This window comes from Drosophila suzukii, chromosome 3 (genome assembly GCF_043229965.1).
Source record: "Drosophila suzukii chromosome 3, CBGP_Dsuzu_IsoJpt1.0, whole genome shotgun sequence".
Classification (NCBI taxonomy): Eukaryota; Metazoa; Arthropoda; class Insecta; order Diptera; family Drosophilidae; genus Drosophila; species Drosophila suzukii.
Genome location: NC_092082.1, coordinates 6752069 through 6766763, shown reverse-complemented (window position 1 = coordinate 6766763; position 14695 = coordinate 6752069). Strand labels below are relative to the sequence as shown.

At 38.6% G+C, this 14695-nt stretch overlaps 2 protein-coding genes across 2 annotated transcripts; one reads left to right on the top strand and one right to left on the bottom strand.

Moving 5' to 3' along the window:
• Window positions 1–1679: 1679 nt before the first annotated feature.
• On the top strand, window positions 1680–4119 carry Mpcp2 (Mitochondrial phosphate carrier protein 2). Its single transcript, XM_017077727.4, has 4 exons — window positions 1680–1755; window positions 2034–2453; window positions 2785–3125; window positions 3240–4119. Exons 2-4 carry the CDS (start codon window positions 2064–2066, stop codon window positions 3577–3579), a joined length of 1071 nt encoding a protein of 356 aa, XP_016933216.3. The 5' UTR covers window positions 1680–1755; window positions 2034–2063; the 3' UTR covers window positions 3580–4119.
• A 470-nt stretch (window positions 4120–4589) lies between these two features.
• Gbs-70E (Glycogen binding subunit 70E) lies at window positions 4590–14695 on the bottom strand. Its single transcript, XM_017079211.4, has 6 exons — window positions 14276–14695; window positions 13688–13853; window positions 10789–11160; window positions 6351–6557; window positions 5979–6291; window positions 4590–5917 (listed from the first exon to the last, which is right to left on the bottom strand). Exons 2-6 carry the CDS (start codon window positions 13777–13779, stop codon window positions 5741–5743), a joined length of 1161 nt encoding a protein of 386 aa, XP_016934700.3. The 5' UTR covers window positions 13780–13853; window positions 14276–14695; the 3' UTR covers window positions 4590–5740.

The following is a 14695-nucleotide window of genomic DNA, read 5'->3' as shown; positions in this document are numbered from 1 at the left end:
AAGAATTGAGAATTATAAAAAATGGTATCTAAGTCGACTTAATTTTTTTTACTGGTTTTATAACGATACATTTATTTTTACTTCTATCCAAAAAGGATACTTTTATTTGTTAATTTATCTACGCAAAAACTGTTCAATTTTTTTTTCTTATTCTGGGATGTAAAGATAAAACATTTTATGAACAAAAATAAACGCTTTAGACGAATTTCTCGACTGTCAAATACCATAACTCTGTTGGCCAATTTTTTTAATAGAGTTCTAAACAATTTCCATAACAATTTCGATTTTCCTGCATACCGGACACGGTTTTTGTTACAGTTAAAAATTAGGAAAATTAGAAACGCAATAGACGAATGGATCGACATTAAAATACCCCTTGTTCTCTGAGCAACTATATAATAGCACTTAAGACCCAAGCGCCAGTCATTATCTGGAAGTTGCACAAATGTCTGATAAAAGATGTAGACTCCAGACAGTCGGACATCGCTAGATCGACTAGACTTGTGATTTTGATCAAGAACATATGTCCTTCATAGGGCCTGAAAAGATTATTTCTACGTGTTACATTCTTTATATCCAATACAATATACCCTTTTACTTTAACTTTGGAGTAAAAGGTATAAAAACTCGCTACAAAAATATAATCTACTGACTTAACTCAAAATAATAACGAGGCGGACCTCCAGCTGATCACAATGAAGCTAATCATACTTTTGGTAGCAGTGTCAACAATATTAGTTGCTGCATCTCCTTTGGCTGATAGAATAAAAAGGATTATTTCAAGACGAAAGTGTATTTGCGATGCAAGAGGTAGTATGATTTCACATTTTGAAGACATTCTTGTAGCAAAAAGCGTGCCAGATGATGAAAAAAATTATTTAAAAGTTTTAGCCAAACGTCTTATGACTATAGTAAAAGTGTTCTGCTCAAAAATATCTAAGATATCAATATATATATATGCTAAAAAATTACTACATGAATCATTGGTCTATGATAAAAATTTCAATACGAAATTGTATACGTCATATAAAGATTCTGCTAGTCTTGTAGAATCGCGTGATAAGATTAGACTACGATATTCGCAATGTGTAAGAACTTTAAAATAAAGAAAACTTAAACACATTATCATTTTATTCATTTTTATTATTTTATTATTTTTTTATTATTAAAAATAAAACTGGTCCCTCGGAAGCTCTCTGATTTTCACTTTTAATCTGATATTCAATTTTTAATTCACAGTTTAATCAATTTTAAGTTTCAAGGATTTGTTGCACTTCACCAATTGTTTGTACCTTGTACCTATATTTTTAAGCATTTGGATTGAGTACTCCCACATCTTAAACATGTTAACTGCTTTTCAAATTATAGCGCGGGAAAATATTATAAGAAATACCCGGGACAAGAACGACGGCCTTTCTCCGATGGCTAGCAATGACTTGAACCATTTGTCTAATAAAGAAGAAGGCCCGCTCAATAAATATTTAAATAAATAAATAATTGATGGAATGTCAAATAATCTATTACTATTATTGTCTTATTAATTTTGTGTTTCCTTCTTTTTAGTACCACTTTTTTTCTGACACTTACGTTTTCTTCAAATGGTTGGAAAAGTGTATTTAAAGAAAATAGCTATGATACCGATATATAAAAAAATATCGATGTATTGATACTCTGAGGTATTTTTCCCATCTCAAAATGCAACCCCCCTCATTCTTTGAATCCCCGCCCACGAGCCGAAAACGTTGCTGACGAAGTGTAAGTGCGAAAATTAAGGGAAAATTGCATAACTCTGTCAAATCAAAATCGAAGTAAGCGAGCCGTTCGTTAGAGTTGCCCGAAAACAGACAAAATTCAAGTGATTAGTATCTAATTTCCGATTTTCGGGTCAATCCAGCACCTCGTAAGTCTGGGCACGCCGTTATGTAACCTATGAAGGCCCAGAGCAGCTGATTACCCAGGCCATATACCTATATATAATTAGATAAAGCACATGTCCGGGGTACGTAACTAATCGGTGGTCCATATACTTTCAGCCGACCCTTAAGAACCAGAACAGAAACAAGATGTTCTCCAGCTTCTTTGAAACTGCCCGGAACTCGCCATTCCGCACCCCCCTGACGGCGGCCAGATGCGATGCCGCCGCCCCTGTGGTGGATCCCCAGCCGGTTGAAGGTCGCCAGATCGCCGCCGCCGCCGCCGCCGTTGCAAACCCGCAGGACTCTTGCGAATTCGGCAGCACCAAGTACTTCGCCCTGTGCGGTATCGGTGGCATCCTCAGCTGCGGCACCACCCACACCTTTGTGGTCCCACTGGATCTGGTCAAGTGCCGTCTGCAGGTCGACCAGGCCAAGTACAAGAACCTGTTCCATGGATTCAAGGTCACCGTGGCGGAGGAGGGCGCCCGTGGGCTGGCCAAGGGCTGGTTCCCCACCCTGCTGGGCTACTCGGCACAGGTGAGAATGGAATTGCTTGGTTACATAATCGTCTGGAGGTGGTTTATGCACCCTTCACTCGTGACTCGGGCATGTGACCCCAATTACACGGGGTTTCAAATGGGTACAAGAAGTGATGCCCAATCGATCTGATACATACATTGATATTATGATGTATCAAGGAAAGGAATATGGAAATCTTACTATACCATATATTCAAACTACAGGTCCAGATATACAATTCAATTTAAAAAATTCTGTTCTATTGAAGTTTTACAATCCCTTATTAAGTTTGTTCTTTAAGAAAATTGCACGATACAGCAGTTAACCCCTTTTATTTTAATCTTTTTAGGGTCTGTGCAAGTTCGGTCTGTACGAGTTGTTCAAAGTGAAGTACGCCGATATCATTGGTGAGGAGAATGCCTACCTCTACCGCACCTCGTTGTATCTGGCTGCTTCCGCTTCGGCCGAGTTCTTCGCCGATATCGCCCTGTCGCCGTTCGAGGCCGCCAAGGTCAAGATCCAGACCATTCCCGGATTCGCCAACAACTTCCGCGAGGCTGTGCCCAAGATGCTGAAGGATGAGGGCATCAATGCCTTCTACAAGGGCCTGGTTCCCCTGTGGATGCGACAGATCCCCTACACCATGATGAAGTTCGCTTGCTTCGAGCGCACCGTGGAGCTGCTCTACAAGTAAGTAACATTTCTACATCTTGCACTTGTTTTTGTGTTGGTTTTGCCATAAGTAAATGATATTGAAACCTCGAAAGATGTCTTTATCGATACTAATGATACAATCTTCCACAGGTATGTGGTGCCCAAGCCCCGTGCCGAGTGCACCAAGGGCGAGCAGCTGATCGTGACCTTTGCCGCTGGCTACATCGCCGGTGTGTTCTGCGCCGTGGTCTCCCATCCCGCTGATGTGGTGGTCTCCAAGCTGAACCAGACCAAGGGAGCCAGCGCCGTGAGCGTGGCCAAGTCCCTGGGCTTCAGTGGCATGTGGAACGGATTGACGCCTCGTATCATCATGATCGGTACTCTGACCGCTCTGCAATGGTTCATCTACGACGGTGTGAAGGTCGCCCTGGGCATTCCCCGTCCACCACCCCCAGAGATGCCCGCCAGCCTGAAGGCCAAGCAGCACTAAGTGGGCTAGTCGAATCGGTTACCATTAGGCCGGAGTTGATTAGTTGGCGCGATTGTGGGCAGACCCAGGAACGACATACTTTTACTTTCTAACGAATTTTCGAGCTCTGTATAGCCAAAAGCCTTTTGCTAATTCTTCACAACAATACATCAATGTTGCGTGTGTGCCATTGCACATGTACATTCCAGAAGCAATACTTTACGCATTTCTCTGACACATCAGTTTCTCCACACTTTTTTATGAACCTATCTTTCTAACTTTAATCGCTAAACATTCTAAGCTACACTCAAGTTCAAAGTATTTAATTCCATAATTCTAATACTATGTGCTGTATTTAACCCTTTGTGTGTCTAGTTTACGCTAGAAAGTATGCCTGTATGTTGTACCTTTGATGGCCAGCCCCCTTGTTCTCCCCTCCCCGCTGCCCCACGCCCCACAAGGCCACACATGCGAATATGATATTAATGCTGTTTCAATTGTCTGACCCGCTACCTACGAAAGCACTCTGAATAAATTAAATTATAAAATATAAAAACACCACTTCGATGCATTTTCTAATCTTTTCTAGCTATGGGGAACTGGTTATAGCTCGCTTGTGCTTGGGATTACGTCAGAAGTCTCGTAGAGATAACCTAATGGCCAATAAATGCTTTTCCTGATAGTTAAAATGGGGCTTAACGGGCTTTGATTAATTGGGGAGGAAAGCCTCAGCAAGATGATCGTAAAATCATGATCACATAAGACGATGTATTTTTAAGAGTATTTTGGGATCTCGAAATTCCTATAAAAATATATTCACATTTAAAATTTGACTTTATGAGTTTACATAACATGAAATTGGTAAACTGGCTTTAATTACTTCCAAACGAATAATATGGACAGTTTATATTCAGAGAAAGGAGTTAGTAAGACCAAGTTTTTCCCCAATGTAGTATTGCTGTTTCTGAAAGTTGTCGGGCAAAGAAATCCAACCATAGCTCAACCTACCACAGAATTTAAAACTCGACAGGTTTTTCAAAAATATTTATTTTATTTATGAGCATTGAGCTAAATAAGACATTATAATGGCTCGTTGTGTCATAAGTTCAGTAAAAACTAAATAATTGTAGAGTACGCTTTATATATGGGCACATATATAGTTGATTCATTCACGTGACGTCAGTTGGGCGCCTTACTAACTAGATAACCTCTAAGGACTACAAACTAGGCGTCGTTACATAACTAAATTCATATGTATATAAATGTATTTAACAGGCAATTTTCTGGTATATTGTTTGCTTTTGCATCTGTATGTACAAATCACTTAAATCTAGTTAGGTGTATATATCGTATATAGTCGGGGATCTGGATCACACAGAACAATGAGGACAAATAACTCTGTTGTCTCTTATGTGATGATGCGAATTGTGGTTTTTATTTTATTATATAATATATTGCAGGACGTGTTTTCTTCTCCAAAACAAGCCATTTCAGTCTTAGCGTTTCAAATAACCAAAGGAAAAAATTGTATAATGAAATGAAAAGAGTAAAAAATGAAAAATAATAAAACGAATAAACTTAGGGCTACAATTTTCTTGTTTTTCTTGCGTATGTGTGTTTTTGTTTGTTTGCTTTATTTTGCAGTTGCAGAAAATTTCGAAATAATGGTTTGCTTGGATGCTACACGCCCCAAAATTCCTCTCCTTTTTTTATGGTTTTTTTTTCGTTTTTAGTTTACATAAATCTAATATCAGTTATAAAGATGTAGACAATCACACAGACATACAGGTAACATATAAAACTTGATTTCTTAAAAATTCTTTACAATCGAACATAAAACGTTTTAAAAAGTTATACAAAGAAATTTTATCGAGATGAATATAGACAAAACATACAAATTCGGGCTTTTGCTTAGTAGAAGTAGATATGAGCCCCACTATCTAATTTTTCATTGAGTTATCCTCAAGTCAATGGCACTTTAAAATTGGGATATTTGTACCAGGTATAAGCTTAAGTCAAAAAGTTTTGTTAGTGGTAAAATCTTTTGGACTCTCTCTCTGTCACTTAAACTGTTTATAAATTTTATAATCTGTTCCAAATCTGTTTCTTTCTGTTCATGTGGCCTAAATGAGAAAATTTATTCGCTCGGGTGAGGAAAATCCACTCCCGTTTTTAGGCGATTTCACCAATATGGCGTATGTGACTCCTGGTGCCAGCCATTTGGGTTTTGCACCTTGGCCAAGGCATCGGTCAGGGTGGACCTTATTTGCTGGCTCGAGTTGCGATTCTGACCCTTATCATAGGGCGACAAGGCGTTGTAATAAAAGGGCGATCGCTTGCTGATGGTGTAGTTTTTACCCTGTAATTGGAAACAAATTTAATAAAAAATATTTCGTAGTTACTTTCTATAAAAAACTCACATCATTATTATCCCAATATTCTGTTTCGTTGGTGCGGTAGCAGATGCAGAACTCCAGGCGCTTGGAGGATGGCGGCAAGGTGATCTTGAAGGAGAATGTATCGAAGACTACGTGGGCACAAGTGGTTGGTCCATAGGCCCGGGCGAATGTGCAGAAGATATCCTGTTGGCTCTTCCAATCATCCCAGGTCACACGCACAATGATCTCCTTCTCGAAGTCGATGTTCTTCACCTTGATGGTGCCCACCACAATGGACTCCTCATCCTTAACAATCACATTCTCCAGGGAAACGAAGTCCCGATCTATCTTTTGTCTGCAAGAAAACAAGACATTAGTTTGGGTTACAGATGATAAATATGATCCAAAACTCACCTAAATGATAGATAGTCTGAGGCCGGCTGCTTGAAGTCCACTGTCCACTGATCTGGCGGATGTGGGCTGACCAGGCCCTGTGTTATCTGCTCCAAGAACTTCATGCTCCAATAGGGTGGCACATTCGAGGGTTCGGACATCACACGAACCTCGGTTAGCGATAGACCCTCGTCATCGGCAAAGATCACATGCTTTTTGGGGCCACGGCTGCAAAAAAAAGAAATCCCATTCCATGAGTACATCAAAATATATTATAATTAATTTATTCAGTATTATTATATATTATTAAATGTAGATTTGACCCGGGCATTATCAGTTTGACTTGACCCCCCATTTGGAAATATTTATTTTATTACTTTGTGGTCATTGACTCGGCATCTTTCTCTCAGCAGATTTCTATTTTTATGCTCAACAGTTTCATTTAATTGGTTTGTTTTGGTTTTTAGTTTGCTAACTGCGTCGTTGCCAAATGCATTTTTTAACGCTCCTGTCAGATAGGAAAATCTATCCCATGTCTGCCAATTCATTGGCCTTTTCTAGCATCCGCAATTAGGTAAATCATTACTTTTCCCGTAATATGTTTTCCCTTTTCTTCTCCCAAAGCATTTCCATTCGTTAATTAAATCCGGTTTCCAAAAATGCCCTGCGTCATTAAAAAAGTAATGTGTATTGTATATTTTTTGACTTTATTTTTAGCAGTCACGTACTGCTTTGCCAAAGATTTTCCTTAATCTATATGTAAAACACGCCTACTTTTTTCTTTGCCTTTCTTTTTCTTTTCTTTTTATTGGCTTAAATGTAAATAAAAACACACCCCACAGAGATATATAAAATACCTCGTGATTCAAAATGTAGGAAATCGTCAAAGAAAATTTCGAAAAAAATTCTTGGAGTCTGACAAAAGACCGAAACCTCTTGGAATTTGCAAATACAGAAAATGTGATATAATAAAGAACGGTATAACCCAAATATGTGAAAGATAATTATTATTAAGTGTTAAGAATAATTCTGAAGGAATCTTGACCATACAATTTTTAAGAATATGTAATTTTCACCACTGGACCATCTGAAGAATCCCTGAATCCCTATGTTTTTGGCCACGTAAAAAGATCTTAAGTACTAACAATATCTTGGATTTTTCGGAAAATACTAAATCCATTTTTCAAAATACCACTCTTCTTTCCAATCTTAAGAAACGTTCTATTTAGAAAGTAAACCATAAAATCGATAAGATATTGGACTAATTATGGCTAATCAGCCGAGTGGGGGGCTCGATTTCTTATGGAAGTTGGCTGTTGCAAAACCAAAATAAAGCAACTAACGCTGAGAACTCAAAAAGTTTCCGTCAGTTAGACCAACAGCGTCTAATGGCCCCCACACAGGGTTGAATTTATTTGGTCTGCAAATTGGAGGAGAGTTCGCGGGAACGCATCGAGTGCTAAATATATATGGGTAGTGCAAATAGCCAACAATTGAAATGGCTATTGCCAGGCTGGCTCTCTGTTTATTGAACGCCGGCTATATGGATGTATGGCGGTATACCCAGAGACGGAGATCGCACCACCCGACTCAGTTCGATTCGGATCGGATCGAAGCGACTATCGCCGATCACGCAACGAGGGCATGATCATGTGCGCCTGCTGGTGCTGCATTTTCTTCAACAGGTTTCTTTCCGATCCGATCGCTTATCTGGTGTGTGGGGCCTGAACACCCAACAGACCGACCAGAAATCGGAGACCGCAGACGGGTCTCGTTTTTTCTTTTTTTTTTCTTGCATTTTCTCGACCGCTTTCCTGAAACGTGTCAACTATGAAAGAGATCAGCCGAAAAAATAAAGCATATTCATTTTCCCCCATTCGGCTTACATTTTCTCCAAGGAAAACGTGTTTCGGCTATCAACTGCATTTGCTTAACACCCAAAGGCAACCACAATTCCGTATGCATTACGGAACGCATTTATTTTCGAGGGTCCGGTTTACAACAGGCCCATAAATTTGTAAACTCCTCAATATGCAAGCCGCATTAAGATCGCTGATGGGGGCAGGAGAAACAAGTTTTCAGTTCGGTAAAAGGGCTTTTTAAAATCAGAAGCAATTCATGTAAAAATACTTTTTAATTTCCTTAGTTTCAGTCTGCAGACCTTGCTCGAGTCCCCCATTTTCTTATGTCAATAACCTGCCCAAAAAATATTCTGGCCAGACCTGATCAAGTTTTTACAACTGTCTGATGAGATGGTCATTCTAGTTGACCTTACAAGTGGGCTACTTTTTTTTCTGTAAATTAAACAAAGTGTTTCCGTCTTGTATGTTGCCAATTTATCAGGTTGTTCTATTTCATTTCCACCAACAGAATTTTAGGATAGGCCAAATATACCCCACGTTTAGATTCTTGGAAAATTTCCTCTACGCACATCCAAAGTCCAATAGTAGGAGGCTGAAAATAGTTTTTACTGGGAATATTTATGTCGTGGATCTAAATTGTCTTAACTACTTCTATGGCGGCCAATAAAATGTATTGAAAGGGAAAATTTACGAAATTCTTGTACATTTTTCGGCTGATGGTGCGCCAACATTTTTACAGCAGACACATCTGCCCCAGCCTCACATTTCTGATCAATTCACGTGATCTTTGCATGAACATCGGACATATCTCCCCAGCTCTATATATAACCTTACGTTTGTGTGCATTCGTATTCCGATGCTTGTAATGTTGAAACATTTTTAGTTACGTTACACCCGAAAAAACTGTGTATTTATTAAAATGACGCCTTTCGCTTGAAAGCGATGATCACGCTTCTAGTCTAATAATTCTTCGGCCTTGACGTGACCCGTCTGCGTCGTTTTTTGGTTGATCTTGATGATTTTTGGGGGGGCTAATTAAGACGGTGGAAAGCTTTTTCATAGGCTGTCAAATGTGATTGAAGGAGGAGGGGCAGAAGGTCTACATGGGTGACAGTTCGATGCGGGAAGTTTTGGAAGGTGATGGATGGGGTTTTAATGCATCCGATTGGAACACTTAAGAAGATGTGTTTATATTCATTTTCGGCTTTTAAAATTTTTTAAATATGTTTAAATTATTGTGACATTTATTTTATATATTATTCATTATTAAATCAAAAACCTTTTTTTCAGTGGATTTCGTAACTGATAAAACAAGGCGTTCAAAATACGCAACCGCAAAGTGTACACAAAATCTACAACAAGTACACGTCTGGTTTACATTGATAATATTACGGGTAATTGCGTTCGTTTGAGAAGCTGTGTAGCTTTAAGCCCGATCTCCCAGACATTGCCCAAATATAAATAGTGCCCGCCTTTGACGCAAATGTACGTATAAATTATTTTCTCTATCTCGTGGCGTGTGTATTTTTAGGCATTTCTCAAAATGTCAGATTCAAGTGCAAAGAAGGAAAACTTTTCTAGGGCTTGTTGAAAGCAAAATATATTTTTACAATATATCTGAAAGACATCGACAACCTAAATATTTTCATGGCCTGCATATGAATCGATATTCCCTATATATTGTGGATAAATGGAGGGAAAACGAAAAAATTGGCGCCTCGTTGCTGGGGTCTATACTAAATACCAGTCTATTCCGATTTGAGTTTTAATATGTGCGGTTTTTTATCTGAGATATACTATATAGAGATCCCGCCTCGCGATGCAGTGGCGTGTTTTTATTTTGGCATTTGCCTAAAGTCGTTTAGATAATTTATGTTTTGTTTTTGGCGAAAATGCACGTTCTTAAATATAGCCTAAGTGTAGATTCGAGTATATTTTATGATCTTTTTGCAAGTATTTAGCCTGGCGGTCGAATGCAATCCGCTTTCTCTGCTTATTTAACAAATGACATGTGCTTCGTCTATGACGTCTGTGGGAAAGTTGTTAAATTGCCAAATTTTCTTGTGCCTTTTATTTGAACTAAGCAAATGGCGAACCGGAAATTACATTTTCACGCCTTTTTGGGAATAATGTTGGGAAATGTTTCATACTATTAGTTTAAAATACCTATAAACAAGGAACGATCTTTGATTTTGATGATATGACAACCTTTTAAAATGATCTTTCGAATTTCTTTCTAACCACAGGCTACTAAGTTACTTGGTTAAGATACCAAATGAAAACCATCTTTAGCTCCTTGTGTTACTCAACTTTCACTGGTTTTCCTCAAGATTTTCCCCTTATTTGATATCTACTTCTCTACTTAATGAATCACCCATGGTCTGATACGCCCTCTTCTGACCACAATTACCTAGACTCTCGCCCCACAAAAGTCACATCTAGTTCAGTTAGTGGTTTAGTAAGTGCGGCGCCACAATCTTCGAAGGTCTGACGTCAAAGTGACTGAACCCACCGGCATTTACAGCCCTCTTGATTGGTTTGCCTTCGCTATATCGAGTTACCTCCATTATGCAATCTTATCGCCCACACACACTCACCTCAGCTCGCAGTTAGTCTCGCTGTCCTTGCTGCACATACAGCTATGGCTGGCACTGTCCGTGACATCAGTGTCCGTCGGCGAGTGATCGCCGGAATTGGCTGTGTTGTTCTGGGCTTTGTGCAGGCAGGATTTGCGGCTGAGACAGGATTTGGGCTGACTGGTGAGCAGCGGAGCTGAGGCCATGCGCTCCAGGTAACTCCGTCCGGATCGACTGCCCACGCCCAGGGGCGTGGCACCGGCCTTCTGCTGACAGGGACCCTGGCCCTGTCCCTGGACCGCCGCCGAGGCGTTGTTGACCATGGCTTTGGAGGCCAAAGTTATCACTTGGGGCCGGCAGTAGCGCGACGCTCTGTTGGCCTCGTCATTGTAGCTGAAATAGCAGAGAAAAAATTAATTAATATCAATTTAAATAAATTTCGTAGCTTAAAATTAATGTATTATTTAATATTTCATAATTTTTTGCTTTTAAATTCTGTTAAAAAATATATTTTGCTCATCACTAAAGGAAAAAAACATTTATATATATATAAACATCAGCAGATGGCAGCAATCTTTCAATTGTTTTGACCAATTTGTTTGTGATCTTTTTTGTTTTCCAGAAAAAAAGATTATAAGATCCTTGGATCAGTCTTTTATTTCGGACATATACGCCTCAAGCTGCCTTTTATCAGGCCTGATAAGAGTGGTGACTTAAATTTGTACCGCTTTAATGTTTGCCTTCATTGTTCGTAGTCTTCGTAGGCCTATGCACTAGTCGTATTTGTTCTTATACTCCCACTGATACCAGTGTATTGTCTATAGAGAAACATCGCTGATAAGGGGAGTTGCGCACGACCTCCCCACTTGATTTAGGTTTGCCGCGCGGCAATGTATAATATTGAGTTGAAGCATATTTGTTTGGGTTCTTCGGTGAGTCAGCTCCGAAAATGTATTTTCGGCAGACACCCGCTGGTCTTACTCATTTGGCACAGTTCGCATCCCGTTTATAGTTATCATAATTTTTCGGCTAGACATTCATGAAACTAAAATTCAATGGTTGATAACGATCGATGGGGTTCGCGTGGACTTATGCATGCTGAGCATATGTTGGTGACATGCTGATACGACTTTTTCGGCGTGGGCCTGTCTATGGGAACTTTTCCGTCTGCTCTGCTGTTATCACCATTTTTTCTGGTTAATTGCTGGTGTCTGGACACTATATCAGCATATTAAGTGCTTGAGTTGGCAACTTAAAAATGTCAAGTGCTTTTGCTGAACACCCGCTGCGTTACATGGGTGATTTTTGGTATTGGGTAGGGTTAACTGTTGTAAAATCACGCAGAGAAATTTCAAGTGCCTTGACGCACTAACAACTGAGTTACTTCAGTTGGTAAGAGTGCTAGGGTTTGTTTAAAAGCATGCAGCTCACGTGCTCTGATAAGAAACGTTGGTAGTTTTTGGGTCTCCCAGCTGGGACTTTTTTTAAAAAGGTAGTTTGTTTACCTATATCTACTACAGTTTTCGTCTTTTGTACCTCTTTAATCTTAACTGGTTTTCGGTATATTTTCCTCGTTTCTTGTGGCTGTTTGTTTTGCTTGGCCATACTCTACTTATACATTTATTTTAAGCTTATATTCACATATATAAAGTCATAAATTATACGAATTTTTGTTATTGTGTATTTATTATTCCCGAAAATAAAAATCCAACTAAAAATATCAGGAAAATGCAGCGCGTGCAGCAAATGGAGCGCGACAAATTGGTTTTATTGAATCAATTGCTTTCGCCCCAATACTTGAAAATATATACCCTTCTTTCCTTTACCGATTTGTCATTTTTCGGGTTGCTCGTTTGCCCCTGAGAATTAAAAAAAAGTATTGTCGTAGCGCCACGCGCAAATTTTTCGCCTAGCGAGCAATTCTTCGCCGTCATCTCCCCGACTCGTGAACGATTCTCCAAATCTCCCTCGGCTCTACCAACAAAAGATCACCTCAGCATAGGCGAAATGTTTGTTTTGGTTCAGCAGTCTGTCTGCCTTGATCTTGAATGCTTTCATTTCATATTTTGCCAACCTGTTGTCAACCAAATGGCAAACCTTAGTCGTGCGAATATTTTTAGTACCTGCATTCATTGTGTTCTTGAAAATTTCTCACTTTTATAATTAATTTTTAGTGAACACAAGTTTGCCCGCCTTTGATCAGGTGTTAAACTGTCTCTAGACACTTGGAACAGGTGTTTTAACTAAATTAATATTGGCAGCCCTCCATAAAGATCGATTTTTCATTTCCACATATCGTAAACATTTGGGATCTTACATTCAATTAATGGAATTGTGCTTTTCTGCTCTGTTTATTTAGCTAATGTGGGTTATGTTTGGGTACTTTGAAAATTATAGTATATTGTTTTTTCAATGAGCAGACGTGTTCTTTAATTATTTACAAAATATACACAAGCTAACAATAATACAACAAGAGATTGCATTGTTTTCTTTTAAATTTTAATTAAATGTTTAGGTTTTAATAAGTGTCTTATTTAATTCACTCAATATCTCATGTTTATTATATAACAACGGAAGTATTTAAGCACAATGTTTTATTGATGTCAGGTAATCCTACATTTTTATCGACATTTTTTGTTTCTTTCATAAGCACGTACACAGCCGTTGAAATTCTTAAAAGATGTATCAGAAAATACCTGTGCTGTCTTATCAACCGATAAGAAAAGGGAAAGAAAGTTCGCTTTAGGAAATGACACCAGAACCTAAACATTTAAAGTTAGCTACTCGTTCAATTTTCTTTTTATTTAATTTCTCTTGATTGGCGCCCGAAACTCGTGAGTTCATTTTGATCAATTTAGTATTAAATTAGCCCAATTGGTGGGAATATTTATTTATGATGTCTATATTTTTGTAAACTTACTTTAACGATTGACGCTGATGTCCGCTCATGAAGTCCGCCAGAAAACTAACGGGTGGACTGTGACTGAATATGGGCGGACTGTGTGAAATCATTTTATATATAGGCTTCGATCTGCGCTGATTACAACAATGATCTCTACAACAAGGAACTTTTTCTGTGGAAGCCCCTGTGAAAAAATATAGAAAATTAAACGATTTGTTTTTGTTTTTAAGTGAAGCGCAGCAAAGCGGCAATAAATGAACACTTAATTGGAAAGTAATATGTAAATAGAATGCATGATCGCGGGAAATATATTTATGTAATTTCGTATTGATAGCTAATCTCAGGTGGAATCGGTTTTAATGATGTACACACGAGGGTATGTATAGCACTACCATTTCCATAATGAGATATACATATTTTGGTTTCTTTCGAAATGTTATTAGTGTGGTCCGAATTCATATCAAAATCAGACGTAATCAAATCAAGGTGGTGTATATTTGGTATGGTAAAATAAAACATCTATTATTTTTAATTAGTATACAAGTTTGAGGACATTTTTCAGCTTTTGCTTTGTTTTTTTTTTATAGATTAAAGTTTCCAACTAACCGTTAGTTGTTATTTCCTCTCTGTTTTCCGCTTCACTTTCAACTTCTGGTTAGGAGGTAAGGAACTTTTCTTTTCTTGTGCTGTCGATCACTTTTCTTTTAGCTTCGATCTTTCTTTTTTATAATTTTACTTTTTCATATGTGCATCACGCGTGTGCGTCAGACAATGAAAAAGATCTTTGGGACAGGACGTTAATTGAATTTATTGAAATCCTCCGATCGGGGGCACTTTTAGTGGTCACACGCACAAAACGACGAACGATTTTTAAAAGATTTTCACGCGGACTTTGCTGAAGTGTTACTTAATTTTTTGTTTGAATTTTATTTTACACGGACAAAAAAACAGCAACAACTAGTTTCCGTCGCGTTCCCCGATCCGTTCCTCCTATGAACCGTACGCTTCGACGCTGCGAAAACGAAT

Bases quoted from the DNA above. Each gene is read 5' to 3' on its own strand.
- Mpcp2 (XM_017077727.4), top strand. From the start codon at position 2,064: ATGTTCTCCAGCTTCTTTGAAACTGCCCGGAACTCGCCATTCCGCACC. The intron at 2,454-2,784 runs GTGAGAATGGAA...TAATCTTTTTAG, and splicing joins TGCTGGGCTACTCGGCACAG to GGTCTGTGCAAGTTCGGTCT. The intron at 3,126-3,239 runs GTAAGTAACATT...AATCTTCCACAG, and splicing joins ACCGTGGAGCTGCTCTACAA to GTATGTGGTGCCCAAGCCCC.
- Gbs-70E (XM_017079211.4), bottom strand. From the start codon at position 13,779: ATGATTTCACACAGTCCGCCCATATTCAGTCACAGTCCACCCGTTAGT. The intron at 6,558-10,788 runs GTGAGTGTGTGT...TTTTTTTTGCAG, and splicing joins GAGACTAACTGCGAGCTGAG to CCGTGGCCCCAAAAAGCATG. The intron at 6,292-6,350 runs GTGAGTTTTGGA...GTTTTCTTGCAG, and splicing joins TCAGACTATCTATCATTTAG to ACAAAAGATAGATCGGGACT.